This window comes from Neolamprologus brichardi, chromosome 11 (genome assembly GCF_056152115.1).
Source record: "Neolamprologus brichardi isolate AB-2024 chromosome 11, ASM5615211v1, whole genome shotgun sequence".
NCBI lineage: Eukaryota > Metazoa > Chordata > Actinopteri > Cichliformes > Cichlidae > Neolamprologus > Neolamprologus brichardi.
Genome location: NC_142114.1, coordinates 31,261,021 through 31,273,916, shown reverse-complemented (window position 1 = coordinate 31,273,916; position 12,896 = coordinate 31,261,021). Strand labels below are relative to the sequence as shown.

At 47.2% G+C, this 12,896-nt stretch overlaps 2 protein-coding genes across 2 annotated transcripts; one reads left to right on the top strand and one right to left on the bottom strand.

Annotated features, from left to right (window-relative positions):
- Nucleotides 1-208: 208 nt before the first annotated feature.
- On the bottom strand, nt 209-2,170 carry si:dkey-11p23.7 (V-set and Ig domain-containing protein). The gene is made up of 3 exons (XM_006805574.2): nt 2,096-2,170; nt 855-1,244; nt 209-633 (listed from the first exon to the last, which is right to left on the bottom strand). The coding sequence occupies exons 1-3, from the start codon at nt 2,148-2,150 to the stop codon at nt 209-211; spliced, it is 870 nt and encodes a 289-aa protein (XP_006805637.2). The 5' UTR covers nt 2,151-2,170.
- A 4,946-nt stretch (nt 2,171-7,116) lies between these two features.
- On the top strand, nt 7,117-10,917 carry LOC102794319 (uncharacterized). Its single transcript, XM_087847881.1, has 6 exons — nt 7,117-7,162; nt 7,708-8,079; nt 8,424-9,019; nt 10,173-10,253; nt 10,689-10,728; nt 10,819-10,917. Exons 1-5 carry the CDS (start codon nt 7,117-7,119, stop codon nt 10,707-10,709), a joined length of 1,116 nt encoding a protein of 371 aa, XP_087704007.1. The 3' UTR covers nt 10,710-10,728; nt 10,819-10,917.
- Nucleotides 10,918-12,896: the final 1,979 nt, after the last annotated feature.

Here is a 12,896-nt window from a genome sequence, read left to right as displayed (position 1 = left end):
CACCCATTTTTGCTTCATGGCACAGATCTGTGCGGCGATTACGATCCGTGATGATGTGACAGCTGAGCACTCATCAGCGTCATGTTCACCCAATCAGCTCGAAGCAGGAATCATACATAATTTACTGGCTGTTTGATCAGCTTATAGATCACACTGTTCTAACTCAATGATTACATATACTTTCTCATGATTATATGACTGGCATCAGTCATTTCCTCCAGCAGCTGAGCCCCTGCAGAGCTCCGCCCTGCACCATCCACACCCCCATCCCCACCAGCAGGAGGACTTTTGCCCCCAGAGACACTGACAGGAGGAGCAGGAGAGGAGGTGAAGCCCCGGCCAGAGAGAGAGGGGGCTGGGGGGGCAGGACATACAGGGTGGCCTGCTCTTTACCCAGTGGGTTGGAGGCGCTGCAGGTGTACTGTTGGCCTGGCTCCACGTCTCTCAGCTGGCTGACGGTGTGGTAGTGGCCGGTGGAGCCCTGAGCCAGCGGCCTGAGCAGAGAGCCCTCCAGCAGGTCGTCCGGGCCGAGCCACTGGACGTCCGGCAGCGGGGAGCCCTGGACCCGACACAGCGCTCTGTAGCCGGACTGCTCGGTGCCCTCCACCGACAGGCCCAGGATCTTTGGAGGAGCTGGAGGAGGAGGAAGAGGAGTCAGATGCTGTGGAAGCCTTCATGCATCTTAATCCTACTTCACAGCCGCCGAGATTAAAGGTTCTAGCTGCGAGCTAACTGTTGTAATAGAAAATCCACCCTTAAAATCAGCTGTGTTTCAAAAAGCTTCACTACACCAAGCTGCTGAAGAGCAAGGGCTAAACTGTTTCTGGGTCAGCTGTGGGTGATTCGGGCGGTACCTTCCACTCTCAGTCTGGTCCCCATCTTGTCCTCGAAGCTGATGTGTTCTCGTCCTTGAACCTCCACTCGGCAGTAGTAGCGTCCGTTATCCTGCAGGATGGTGTTACTGATGCGCAGCGACAGGTCGTGCTCCCTCGGGTTTCCCTCCAGCCGATAGCGCTGGTCCTGCTTCGGCCCCGGCTCACATGTGGGGGCTCCGGACCGGCTGGTGCAGCGGTACAGGACGGTGGCTCCCTGCCCGTGGCCCAGACGCCACACGACCTGCAGGGAGGAATGCTGGGAGTGCTGCGGATGGCCGAAGGTGCACGGCAGCACCACCGGGTAGCCCTCGATGCCTCGTACCTCCGGCTGAACCGTCACAAACCAGCCGTCTTCTGCAGAGCTGAGGGCTGATGGGAATAAAGGAGTTCAAGTAAAATCTGTTATAAGTAGCAGGAGGTTGCTGTTGTTGCTGGACAAGCCCAGAAGAAGCTTAAGCTTCATTGTTTGCTGATGTCACCTGAGAGGCAGCTGTTATGCAGCCACCTACCACTAGCTGGTGCTGTAGCTGCAGCAGGGTATCAGTGCTAAATGAGCTGAGCAAAATGACCAACAGCACAATGATTCATGGTGACTGGCCTATGAGTGTGCAGAGTCGTGACCACGCCCACTCCCTGCAGCTTTTCCTTAAACCTGAATCACTGTGAATCGTTGTGCTTTACCCTCCTTTGTCACAATAATCTAACATCATTATTTTACTTAATGAGACATGAAAACAAAAACCGTCTGAAAGTTCACAGAGATCAGCTGACTCACAGACCTGTAATCAGACTTCTTAGAACCGGAGCAGTCGCCCCCTGGTGGTCATTACAAATACAAGCTTGAGGCAGTTTGTGAAGCACTGATGTGATTCAGAGACACAACAGACACACAAATGGCAAATAAAGCACACTTATTATACATTTGGCTCATTTTTAAATGGTAAATGGCCTGTATTTGTATAGCGCTTTACATAACCATTCACACACACATTCACACACTGGTGATGGCAGCTACAGCCACAGCCACCCTGGGGCGCACTGACAGAGGCGAGGCTGCCGGACACTGGCGCCACCGGGCCCTCAAACTTCTCATCACTTTTCTAAAGTTCTGCTGTTTCTCTGAGAGAATCTGTGAGGATGCTTCTGTCTGTATTAAAGCACAGAAATGACATCACATCCTGGCACATTAAGACAACGTGCACGTGCGTAAATCAGCTCACCTCGTGTGACGGACAGCAGCAGAGTCAGAGTGCTGCAGAGCAGCCGGGCGTCCATGATCCGACCAGATAAGACAAAGAAACAGGACGGCTGTGTGTGTGTGTGTGTGTGTGTGTGTGTGTGTGTGTGTGTGTGTGTGTGTGTGTGTGTGAGAGTCAGTCCCTCCCTGTCGCTCATGATTTTCCGTTTCTCTATTTATACCCCGTCAAGCTTCCATGTGATCTGAACTGTGTTTGCACGACTGAAACCGTGAAGAGGAGCTCAGGTCTGAGCTGCAGAAATAAAATCAGCTCAACATGTTTGGATGAAAGTATTCACACCGTTTACTCGTGTACAAGTACAATAGTGTAGAAATAGTCCAAGAAATACACGAGTAACATGCTGAACGTGCGCATGTCATCCCTGCACGCTGCAATCTCACAATGTTGTATTATTTCATGTTTCTTTCCGTTCTCAGTAAAATTTTAGATTATTTTAACGACTGTTTTATTTTTAATGTTTTATGTACTGAACTGGATCCTGTGTTTTGTCCTCAGGATTCTACATCCTGATTGTAAGCAAAGATAAAACGATTAATAGTAAAATATTACAGTTTGTATTTTAGATCAAATCGATAATATTTAGTAACAAGAGAACGTGCTGAAAAGCTGACGAGCGGAGGGGTGAGGTCAACAGTCAGCAGGTTAAAAGCATCGTTTGTTTGAAATTAAAGTCCTCAAATGTTGACTGATTACATTCCTGCCACCTGGGGGCAGTGCGCTCCCCCTGCATGACCTGCTGCTCTTTCTCCCAACCCTAGTTTGACTTCAGGTTTGGACATAAACCCACTGCGGTGGTTTCTTCCAATTTCACCACTCACTCTGCAGGAGGGGGGGGGGGGGAGATACAGGAGAGGTGGAGGAAGATCTCAGCCTGGGCGTCTATTGTCTCGTGTAGTCTGGAAGATGAGTGGATGATGGGGTGGGTGCAGTTTTCTCTGAGGTGGAGTGGGGTGGGCTGTCCCGGGCTCTGTGGGGCCGGGCGGCGCTGCTGTACTGGGCCCCGTCCGGATGGGCCTGGGCCCCCTTGTATGGGGGTGCCTACTGGGGTCAGCGGGGGAGCTGGCTCCAGGGAGGGGTCACTAGCCCCTCCCTTCCTTCCCTCCCCATCTCCAGCTGCCTCCCTCTTCCTGCTCCACCACAATCACCCACACATGCAGGGCCTTGGGGTAAAGGTGTGTCACCAGGGTGCAGAGGAGACATCCCCCCCTCTGTCCCCTTCTGGCTGCCTGTGCCTCAATTTTATCCCACAACTTAGACATTCACATTACTCACACTCTCATAACACATACATATAGGATCTTGGGGATGGGCACGCTACACGGACTCCAAAAGACCATCAGGGTGTACACCTCACCCCTGGCGTCGTTGCCCACCTCTCAATTTTAAATACACGTAGACACTGAGGGCTATCAGGAGGGGCTATGCGCTTACCTGCTGCTCTCTGGCAGGTCGCTCCATGCCCTCCTGGGTTTTAAATGCACCTTAGAACACACATGCATCAACACTACATATGAGCGGGCGGAGGGAGGTTTGGAGTCTTTTGGAGGCTGCTGAGTGACCCCTCATCTGGGACTCTCCTCAGCTCTTTCTGGGACAGTGGCACGGCTGCCCCTCTGTTGGTCTTCCTTGGTCTCTTGTGTTCTGAGGGAGTTTTCTGGAGTTTGATCTCCTCCATACCTGCTTCATGCCCTGGAGGACGGGGCAGTGGCCCCCCACACCCTCTAGCAGATCATTACATGAAGGAACCTTTTAAAAACAAGCGCGTCCATGCTCACAGGTGTACACACGGGTGCTCACACACACAAACTACACCCTTTTTGGCTCCTACCTCAAAGCACACTGTGCTGTCGATCTTACGTGCTGCACAATAATGTTTAATATTTAGCATTTACTGTTATATTCACATAGATCATCGTGATGTTGTTTATTCTATTTCTCTCGTTTTCTTCTGCTTGTTTTCTTTTTTCTTTCTCAACAGGTGATCCAGGTGATCGATAGATGGATTTTTTTTGTCTGCTTATTTAGTTGGTTTTTGTTTTTTTGCCCTTTATCCCCGTCTTTCTTCTCCGCTGTTTTTCCCCCCTCTTTCTTTCTCCCTTTTCTTTTCCTCATTCAAGTCTGTCCCGTATCTAGCAAGTGAAAATAAAAAATAACTAAAATAAACAATAAAAGGTGAATTAAATTGACCATTATGGCGAGGCTGGGATGGTCAATTTGGTAAAGTAAATCCGTTGGGCATCTTTCTTCGCCTTTAGACAATAATTCTGATGAAAAAGAGCCAAACGGGACAGGCAAAAAAAAAAGTATATTTAACCACAAATTTCCGATAAGAACGTTTAAAGTTAAGTTTTGCTCTGTGTTTATTCTGCTTTTGTGATGCAAAGCTACGCTACTGCAGTTCCAGAGCTTGAAACGAGCAAAAGTCCAGAGTTTGAATATAAAATGAAAATGATTTCCAGACTTGGTGAGTCAGAAAATCCCATGAAGCTGCTCTTTGTGCAATAAGTATATGTGTACTAACAGAGTGTCTCTCTGCATACACGTGAATGTTCCTGTGCACATCAGCACGCATCATAAAACAAACACAAACGAAAAAACCTGATAAATGGAAACAGGTGACTCAGACTGTGATGCTGTTTTCTTTATATGAACTGAAACTGTTCATGTGCCTCATGCAAGCTTTCACTTCATGATTCCATAATGTTGCTCCATAGTTGGAAACACGCCTTCATTTTAAAACAGTCCCATTAATGTCCCAGTCTGACCCTCACATTTCCACGTTCACCTGGAAATAATGAAAATGTGGAGGATTCAGAAACATTCAAAGGTATTTTAAACTGTGCACGGAGATTGGGATCACTCAGGTCCAAACACAGTGTGAGTGCTCCATCAGCAGATCAACATGTGAAGCTAAATTCAATCTGTAAAAACACATAAAATATAAGTAAAAGGTGTAAAACCAGTTTGGAAGTGGTCTCTGTTTCTCTGCTTCATCTTTGTCTACGTGACAGGAAACAGTTTAGAGTTAAGAAGTGACAGTTTTCTCAGAACTTCCTGTTTTACTCTCCGTGTGCAGTCAGTCTGAGGATGAGGCCCGCTACATGCAGTGTTGCCAACTCCTCAGTAAGGAAAATCGCTATTGGCTGTCCTAAAAGTCGCTAGAAGTCGCCAAATGATGTCATCGCCTAATTTGCATAATTGGTCATGCTAATGTAATTGTAACCTACGTTGTTGGAGAGAGAAATAACATCGTGGAAGAGACATAAAGTGAGTAAAAAACATCCTAAATGGATTTAGAATTTATTTAGAACTACAAATTAAATTTCTTTTAGCAGTTATTGTTTTTTAATGTCACAATTCCAACCCTGCTCATTTATCCGGGCTTGGACTTAAGGCATTAAGTAGTTTTAAACCTTGTGATCCACAAAACAGCATAACAGTAAAAGAAGAACTGACTGCGTTACAGTCAGTGTGGGAGCAGAGGCTTCGCTCATGCGCGATTCATTTGCAGTTTGGACGCACAGGTGTGAACGTCTCCTGCCCTGATAGCAGCTGGGAGAGGACTATCCTCCGCCCGTGAGCGCTTTAGCACGGGTGAGGTGCACCGTGCCAAAGCACCGCTGCTTGTTGAGAGTAAGAGCGATACACGCTTTCACGTCAAAAAGTCGTCACAAATAAGTCTCCAATAACAGAAAAAGTCGCCAGATTTGTCGCTAGTTGCTTTTTAGAAAAAAAGTCGCTAAGGGGTCTGAAAACTCGCTAAATATAGCGACAAAGTTGCTAAGTTGGCAACACTGGCTACATGCATCAAGGCCTCGTATCTTATCAGTGTTATTCAGTTTAAACCAGATGTTTGCAGATGTGGGGCAGCATGGTGTGGGGCCACAGTGGGCCCTTGCCTGGGCCACAGTGGGGTAACAAATAATACCATAAAACAGACTCTCGCTCACAGCTTCAAAAGTCAAACTCTGCACAGGCAACTGTGCTGTACATTAGTACATAAGTACCAGCTATGTTACAGCGGCTGAATGAAGAGAGCTGTCGAAGAGCAGCTCAGGAACGAAACCTTCATGAGGTCTGCACCAGCCTGATGCTCTGCTACGTTTCTTAATGACTGTTTTAAAGGCCTGTGCTGCAGGTTTGGGAGGCGCACACAAGCTTCAGCTCATGGTCGGCTTATCAGCGTTTTTGAAATGATGCCATGCTTTTATTTTGTAGTTGAATTAAAAGCGCCTCATATCCAGCACGGCGACGTCCTTCTCTCAGCCTTATATCACGTATGAGACGGTCATAAAACATGTGCTGCTTTTCACCTTCTTACTGTCTCCTGTGTGGTGTTTCCTTGTTATTACAGCGTAGTATGTGGGTGTGGGTGACCTGTGGGGCTGTGTGGGCGGGGCCACATGTGTCTGAAGTGGGTCTCCTCACAGAAACGCCATTGAAGGGCTGTGAAATAAACAAAATCATGTCCTGATGGTGTGTGTCTGCCTGTGCTCCTCATTGCGTCGTCTGTGTTTCTCTGCATTAGTTGGTATCTCTCCGTGTTTCTCTCTGTTCCATCTCGTGTTCCAGGTTTATTCGTTTTTCCTAGTTTAGGTTCGTGTCTTCGTGCAGTCCTCGCCGCCCTCATTTCTCTGTATATTTCACCCTTTGTAAATAAAACGCTCACCTGCATCGAGCAGTTTCTTGCATCTTGGGTCATTTAACTCCACCACACGACTGCTGCCCCAGCTGTGACAAGCACACTGTGAAAAGCAGCTTCGTCACAGATACAGGCTTTGATGAAGACCACCAGACTCCAGCCAGCAAACGTCCTGATTGACAAACATGAAAACAGGCAGTAAAATGTGTGAAACCCTGCAGCCCTGGGCTCTCTCACATATTTATTCTTCTCTTTAACTAACAGGAAATGATCAGAAATGACACATCTCACGCTTCCTGAATTTGTTGTTTGACGGCTTCATTTCTTTGTCAGTCTGAGGATGTGGCTGCAGCGTTTCTCCCTCATCCTGAGTGCGATCGTCTCAGGTAAGAACTTTGAATCTGGGTTCAGGCAGGATGGCATCAGAGAGGATTCAAAGACTCACAGTAGAGATATCCTGACTTTAGAGCTGGATTTTCCTTTAAGTCAAACATTTAGACACACAGGACATGAGTGACAAAAGAGCCTGGCTTTGTATTTCCGTTACTGAAAGACACGGCGGTTGGTGGTGAACACCACAGCACAGAGGTTAGACAGAGGCAGGAAACACAAAAGTGCAAAGTTCACCACAGAGTGATGCAAGCAGAACCGCAGCACGCTCCACAACCAGCAGGAAAATCACTGAGACACTCCAGAGCTTTTTCAAACCAGGCCACAGATAAACGTGTCCTCGTTGGACCAGGAGCGTCTCTGAAGGCCGAGGGGCTCCTGGTGCAGACACAACAGGCTGGAGGATGTTCTGCAGGTCTTATAGAACCTGCTGCTGGTGTCTCAGAGCATCTTCAGAGGTCTGCTAGAGTCCCAGTGTCGCTGGTTGGAGCTGTGCAGTGAGTTCAAACATGAAAATAACCATCCAGATGTTTTCTGTCAGGTTCTGTCTCAGCTGGATGGAAGCTGACCGTCTCTCCAGGGCTCAGAGTCTCCAGAGGGGAAGATGCTGTCCTTGGCTGCTTCTTCACCCCCTCACGGGATTATTCAGGAATGATCAAGGTCATATGGAAGTTCACAGCATCAAACACTCCTCCGTTCTTGGAGTGTCCAGTAAAAAATAATTCCATGCATGGAGCCAATCCCTGCGCATTTCCCGATTTAAAACATTCCCTGAAAGGAGATCCTCGATGGGGGGATGGGTCGCTCCTCATCAGGGATGTACAGCTGACTGATAACGGCGCGTACGTCTGCAGAGTGGAGCTCAACGGGTGGAGGAACTTTCAGGAAGCAAAGACAGAGCTTTATGTTGGAGGTAAGGTCGAGTTCAGCTTTTACTGAAAGTTACCAAAGTCGTACGAGTCACACAGGTGCAAAGACTGTAATGAAAGATAGCCACACAGCGACCTTCTGCCGAGGTTTGAGTCACACTGGACTGTAAATTATTCAGCGGTGACCTGTAGTCGTCCATCCTGCAGGCTTCTCTGTGCAGCTGTTCAGAGACACATTCATGGTTTTCTGCTGCTGGATCCAACATGCAGAGATACAAGTTGTTCTGAAGATTGTTGTCAAAGCTGCATCTGAAGCCAGACTGGTTTAAGGTGTCACATGATGGAAAATCATCTGTAATCAGATTACTCTTCTGCTTCTTGTCCCCAGCTGAGCCTCACATCCTGAACCTCTCTGTGGTGGAGATGCCCTGTGGCTCAGACAGCGCCCCCCGGAGGCTGCAGTGTCGAGCTGAAGGTAACCCGCTGCCTAAGATTGTGTGGCTGTCGGCCTCCAGACGCATGTTAGAGAACAAGGGTGAGTCCTCACAGTCCAGCCTGTACCATGTGACCAGCTGTGTGCCGTACCTGGAGGAGGAGGAGCTCACCTGCAGGGCGGAGGGTGCACTAAACCACACGGAGAGGACGTATCCAACCAGAGAGCCTCAGGATCAGAGTGAAGAGAGTGAAGAGAGTGAAGAGAGTGAAGAGAGCGACTCTCTGAAGATCCCTCTGATCGTGTGTGCTGTCATCGCTCTCCTGATCCTGATCGCAGGAATCGTCTTTTACTGCCTGAGTGAGCTCCTGTTTTTTAGCACAGCTGCTGTGGTTCACACACTCCAGCTCATATTTCCGTTCTTTCCTCCTTTGTCATGTTTGTTCTGTTTGAAGGGCGCAATCATCCACAGCAGGTCTCACAGTCTGCAGCTCATGAAGAAGGATTTCAGGCATTTTACTCAGTGGCTGCGGCGCCCGACTCCACTTCCTGTGAGTGTTTTTCATCCATCCTCTTCCACTTATCCTCGTCCTGATCGCGGCGCCGGAGCAGTCTGTCGCAGGTCTAACACAGACAACATATTTACTAATTAAACTGTTTGACTCTTGATTTAATTTGATTCAATGTTTTTCATATATATTTTTTATTAGTATTCAATATTATATTATTATTTATTTATTTGCATTTACTTGCATTTTTGTTTTGGAAATGTTTAATAGCTGTAGCTGGATGTCTGGAGCTCCTTTTAACTGCACTGACTGTAACTACAGATTCATTGATTGGAACGAAACACAACTCATAAGCAGTGTTTGTATTATTAGAGAAGCAGCACAAATATTAAAATAAGTAAATGTTATTAAGTTATGACCATAACACCGCAGGCTGAAACCGTACATCACTTAGAAACATCATCAGCCAGTTTTTATGTCACGGCTGAGGCTGAGTGTTGTGGCGTGGACCCAAAATAAAGATCCTCTGGCGGCTTGGTGGGCGCCGGACGGATCTTGGAGGATGCCTGGCATGCTGGACATGTGTTGGCAGTGGCAAGTCCAGACTACGCGTTGACCTCAGAATGAGTAGTATCTGATAAAGCGTTGACCTCTGGCTGGCACATGGCAAGGCCAGATGGCGGAATGGAAACCATAACCAGTTGAGCAGGTAGTGGCGTGGCAGCTGCAGGCGGTTGAGCTGAGGGCAGCGTGGGTAGCTACAGAACGTTGAAGAGGTGGTGGGGCTGTAGATGATGACGTGAAGCCGCGGTTGAGCCAGCGGCATGACAGGATGCTGGACGGCTCTCCACACAGTTAATGCATGGAGCCTGACGTCAAGCTAGCTACGCTAAGCTAACACTCCAGCTTCTCGCCCAAACACGGTCACTTCTGTTTCCAAAAAGCAGCACGGTTAAAGCCGAAAGACTGATGCTGACTATTAAAACCAGTCAGAAACCAGTGGGTGATGTCACAGTGGAAACATCCATCTTTTATATACAGTCTGTGGTTTTCCTCCAGAAAAGGTTAAAAACAAACAGTTTGCTCATTTTCTACTTTAGCTCAAACTTTCTGTAATTGCTGCTGTTTGTCTTCAATAACTCATAACTTTTATATTTACCTGATTGTTTTTCTGTTCTCGTCTCTGCACCTGAAGCGGAAAATCGTCACCGGCAGGTCTCAGCAGGAAGAGAAGAGGAGCTTCAGGAGGTTTATTCAGAGGCCGTTTCTATATCCTGTGAGTCCTGTGAGAACAGGAAGTTATTATCTCTGCTGACCTTATTTGTCATTGACTGAAGAAGACAGAAGCAGCTTCATTCACACAAGCTGCTCGCAGACTTATTGTGACTCCTGCAGAGTTCAGCTTTTACTTAGTAGTGCAGGTATTTTCAGATAAATCAGCTTCCTGCATGCAAACTGCACGACAACAGCAACCTGCCAGTGACCGAAGCAATCACAAGGAGGCTTTTGGTGAAAAAGCATAAATCTGTTTGCAACCGATTCTCACCCAGTAAAACCCAGTCTCCAGCAACCAGATGCCAACTGGTCTCTAGACGCGTCAGATGGTTTAACCGTGTGGTTCAGATGAAACAGCCCGTGGTCATTCTGGTGTGTGGACGCTGTGTCAAACAGACCTGAGATCAGACTTTAACTGAACTGTTCTTTGTTTCAGGCGACTTGTACTCTCCAATGAACATCCACGACTGAGCGAGGTATTAAAAACATCTCTGATTAACTTATAAACAAATACTATGAATAAACAAAGAGCATCAAGTGTGATTCAGATGTGTGTTTATTTTCAGGAACAGCAGAAAAAGTCAGACTTGCCAAACAACCTGAATTTTTAAAGTCACGCCTCGAAGTTCGTCCGGACTTGGAAACATCATGAAGCTGTTCTGTTACTCAGCAACGTGGAGCTTTTATTCAGACGTTTTCTCCATTATTGTCGCTCACGCTTCACCTGGTCCAGCTCCACCGCTCAAACTACCCAACACTCGCACACCGCAACTGGTCTTGCTCCACTTCGCCTGCTTTCAGCTAACCTACTGTTACTCGCCACACAGCTGATGCCACACAGCTGATGCCACACAGCTGATGCCTCGCAGGTGAACCCTGTTAGATGTGGCAGATTCGTGTCTCCTCCCGGGATCGAGCGGGGGTCTTTCATTGTTAGACAAATGTGTAAAAACAACACTGAACATCAGGCTTCATGTTTTTTCGTTAAGCTGATCAGTTTTGTTCAAATAAGAATTACAAGAAGTTTGTTTTATTATTTTCCATCAGAGCTTTTAATGTTTGATGCTGAGTTTGTGCTCACCTCTTCGTTTCCTTTGTTTTTATTGTTCTTATTCTCACACACATATTTATTATTTACACTACTTTCAAAATCAACAGACCATTCTCGCGAGGTCACATGATCACAGCCTGCACTTCCGCTAATGTCCGCTAACAGCACAGGTGTGTCTGTGTGATGCTCACGTGGCTGCAGGCTGATCACCATGTTAGAGCTGCTGATCAGCACAATAACAAAGAGAAGATTAAAGTTGATATTACAGATCTGAGTCGTTCATTTTGCTGTTTTTTCCTGCTTTAAATGTCCTTTAAAGCTCTGAACCAGGAGACGTTTGTCGAGAATCAGCGTCTTCTCCTTCTGCTCCAGCAGGGGGCGCCAGAGATCGATTAAACACCGGGCTCAGAGCGCTCAGTGAAAACTTTGTTTGACGTCATGCGTCTGAGCGTCAGTGTTAATAATAATAATGTGTTCGTGTGTTTGATCAGAGCTGCAGCAGCACTGAAACAGCACAAAGCCAAAGGCCAAAGGTCCCACTGTGACTCCACCCCATCCCACAGAGGACCAACGACCCACACAGACTTATGTGCCCAGCTTTGTGAACCCTTTTGGGTTTCACAGCATTTATTTTCAATTCATGTCACATTTGCTGACTGTGGTTCATGTCAAATTAAGCTGGATTTAAGCACATATTATCTTTATTACTATACAGTTTAGTTGGTATCACAGGTAATTTAGCTGCTTTTGTTTCAGGTTTGATCTTTTTATGACACATTTTAGTGGTTTTATGTGAGCTTTTCATAATATTTTAACAAAGTCAAATGAAAACTGAGAGATGATTTATTTACAGCAGGAATGAAACTGCAGGAAGTTCGTGTTACCTTATTTGTACCCGGAGGAAAGTTTGCTCTGCAGTTATGAGTCACGAGCACGTGCACACTCTCACAACACATAAGTACAACGCTGAGAACAAAAACACTGAGGCTTTCACTAAGGTTTGGTTTGAGGCAGCTAAGGTGAGGACAGGGGAGAGGGGGCAGAGGTCAGAGGTCAGAGAGAGATCCAGTAAGGAAGCAGAGCGGGAGAAGCACACTGAGCGTTTGGTCAGGAGATAAAAAGCAGAGCCGTTACCACTTGACATAACCACAATCCAACAATCCAGTGATGAATGGAGGGATGAGCCCCGCCCCCAGGTGGCGCCTCATCTGAGCAGAAAGGCTCACGTACCTGAGTAAACACAGGGGAGAGGAGTTCAGTACTGCAGGGGGTGACACGGATGCTGTGCTTTTATTTTGGTAGTTTTGTTTGTTTCAGCAGGTTAAACTAGCTTTGAGATAAAAAACCAAAAGCCTTTGTGGGTACAAGAGCGGATGTTGTGGTGCATGTGAGGCTGGGTTTGATTCCTGGGCACATGAGTGCTGTCGTCATGGGAAACCAACGCGCAGCATCGTCCGGTCAGTTTGTGGTTTTCAACCTGAACTCCACAAGCGGCTGCAGCTCTGAGCTTCACTTCCTGCTGCTGCATGTGTGAGTGTGTCTGTGTGTGAGTGTGAGAGTGTGTATGTGTGTGTGTGTGAGAGAGTGTCTGTG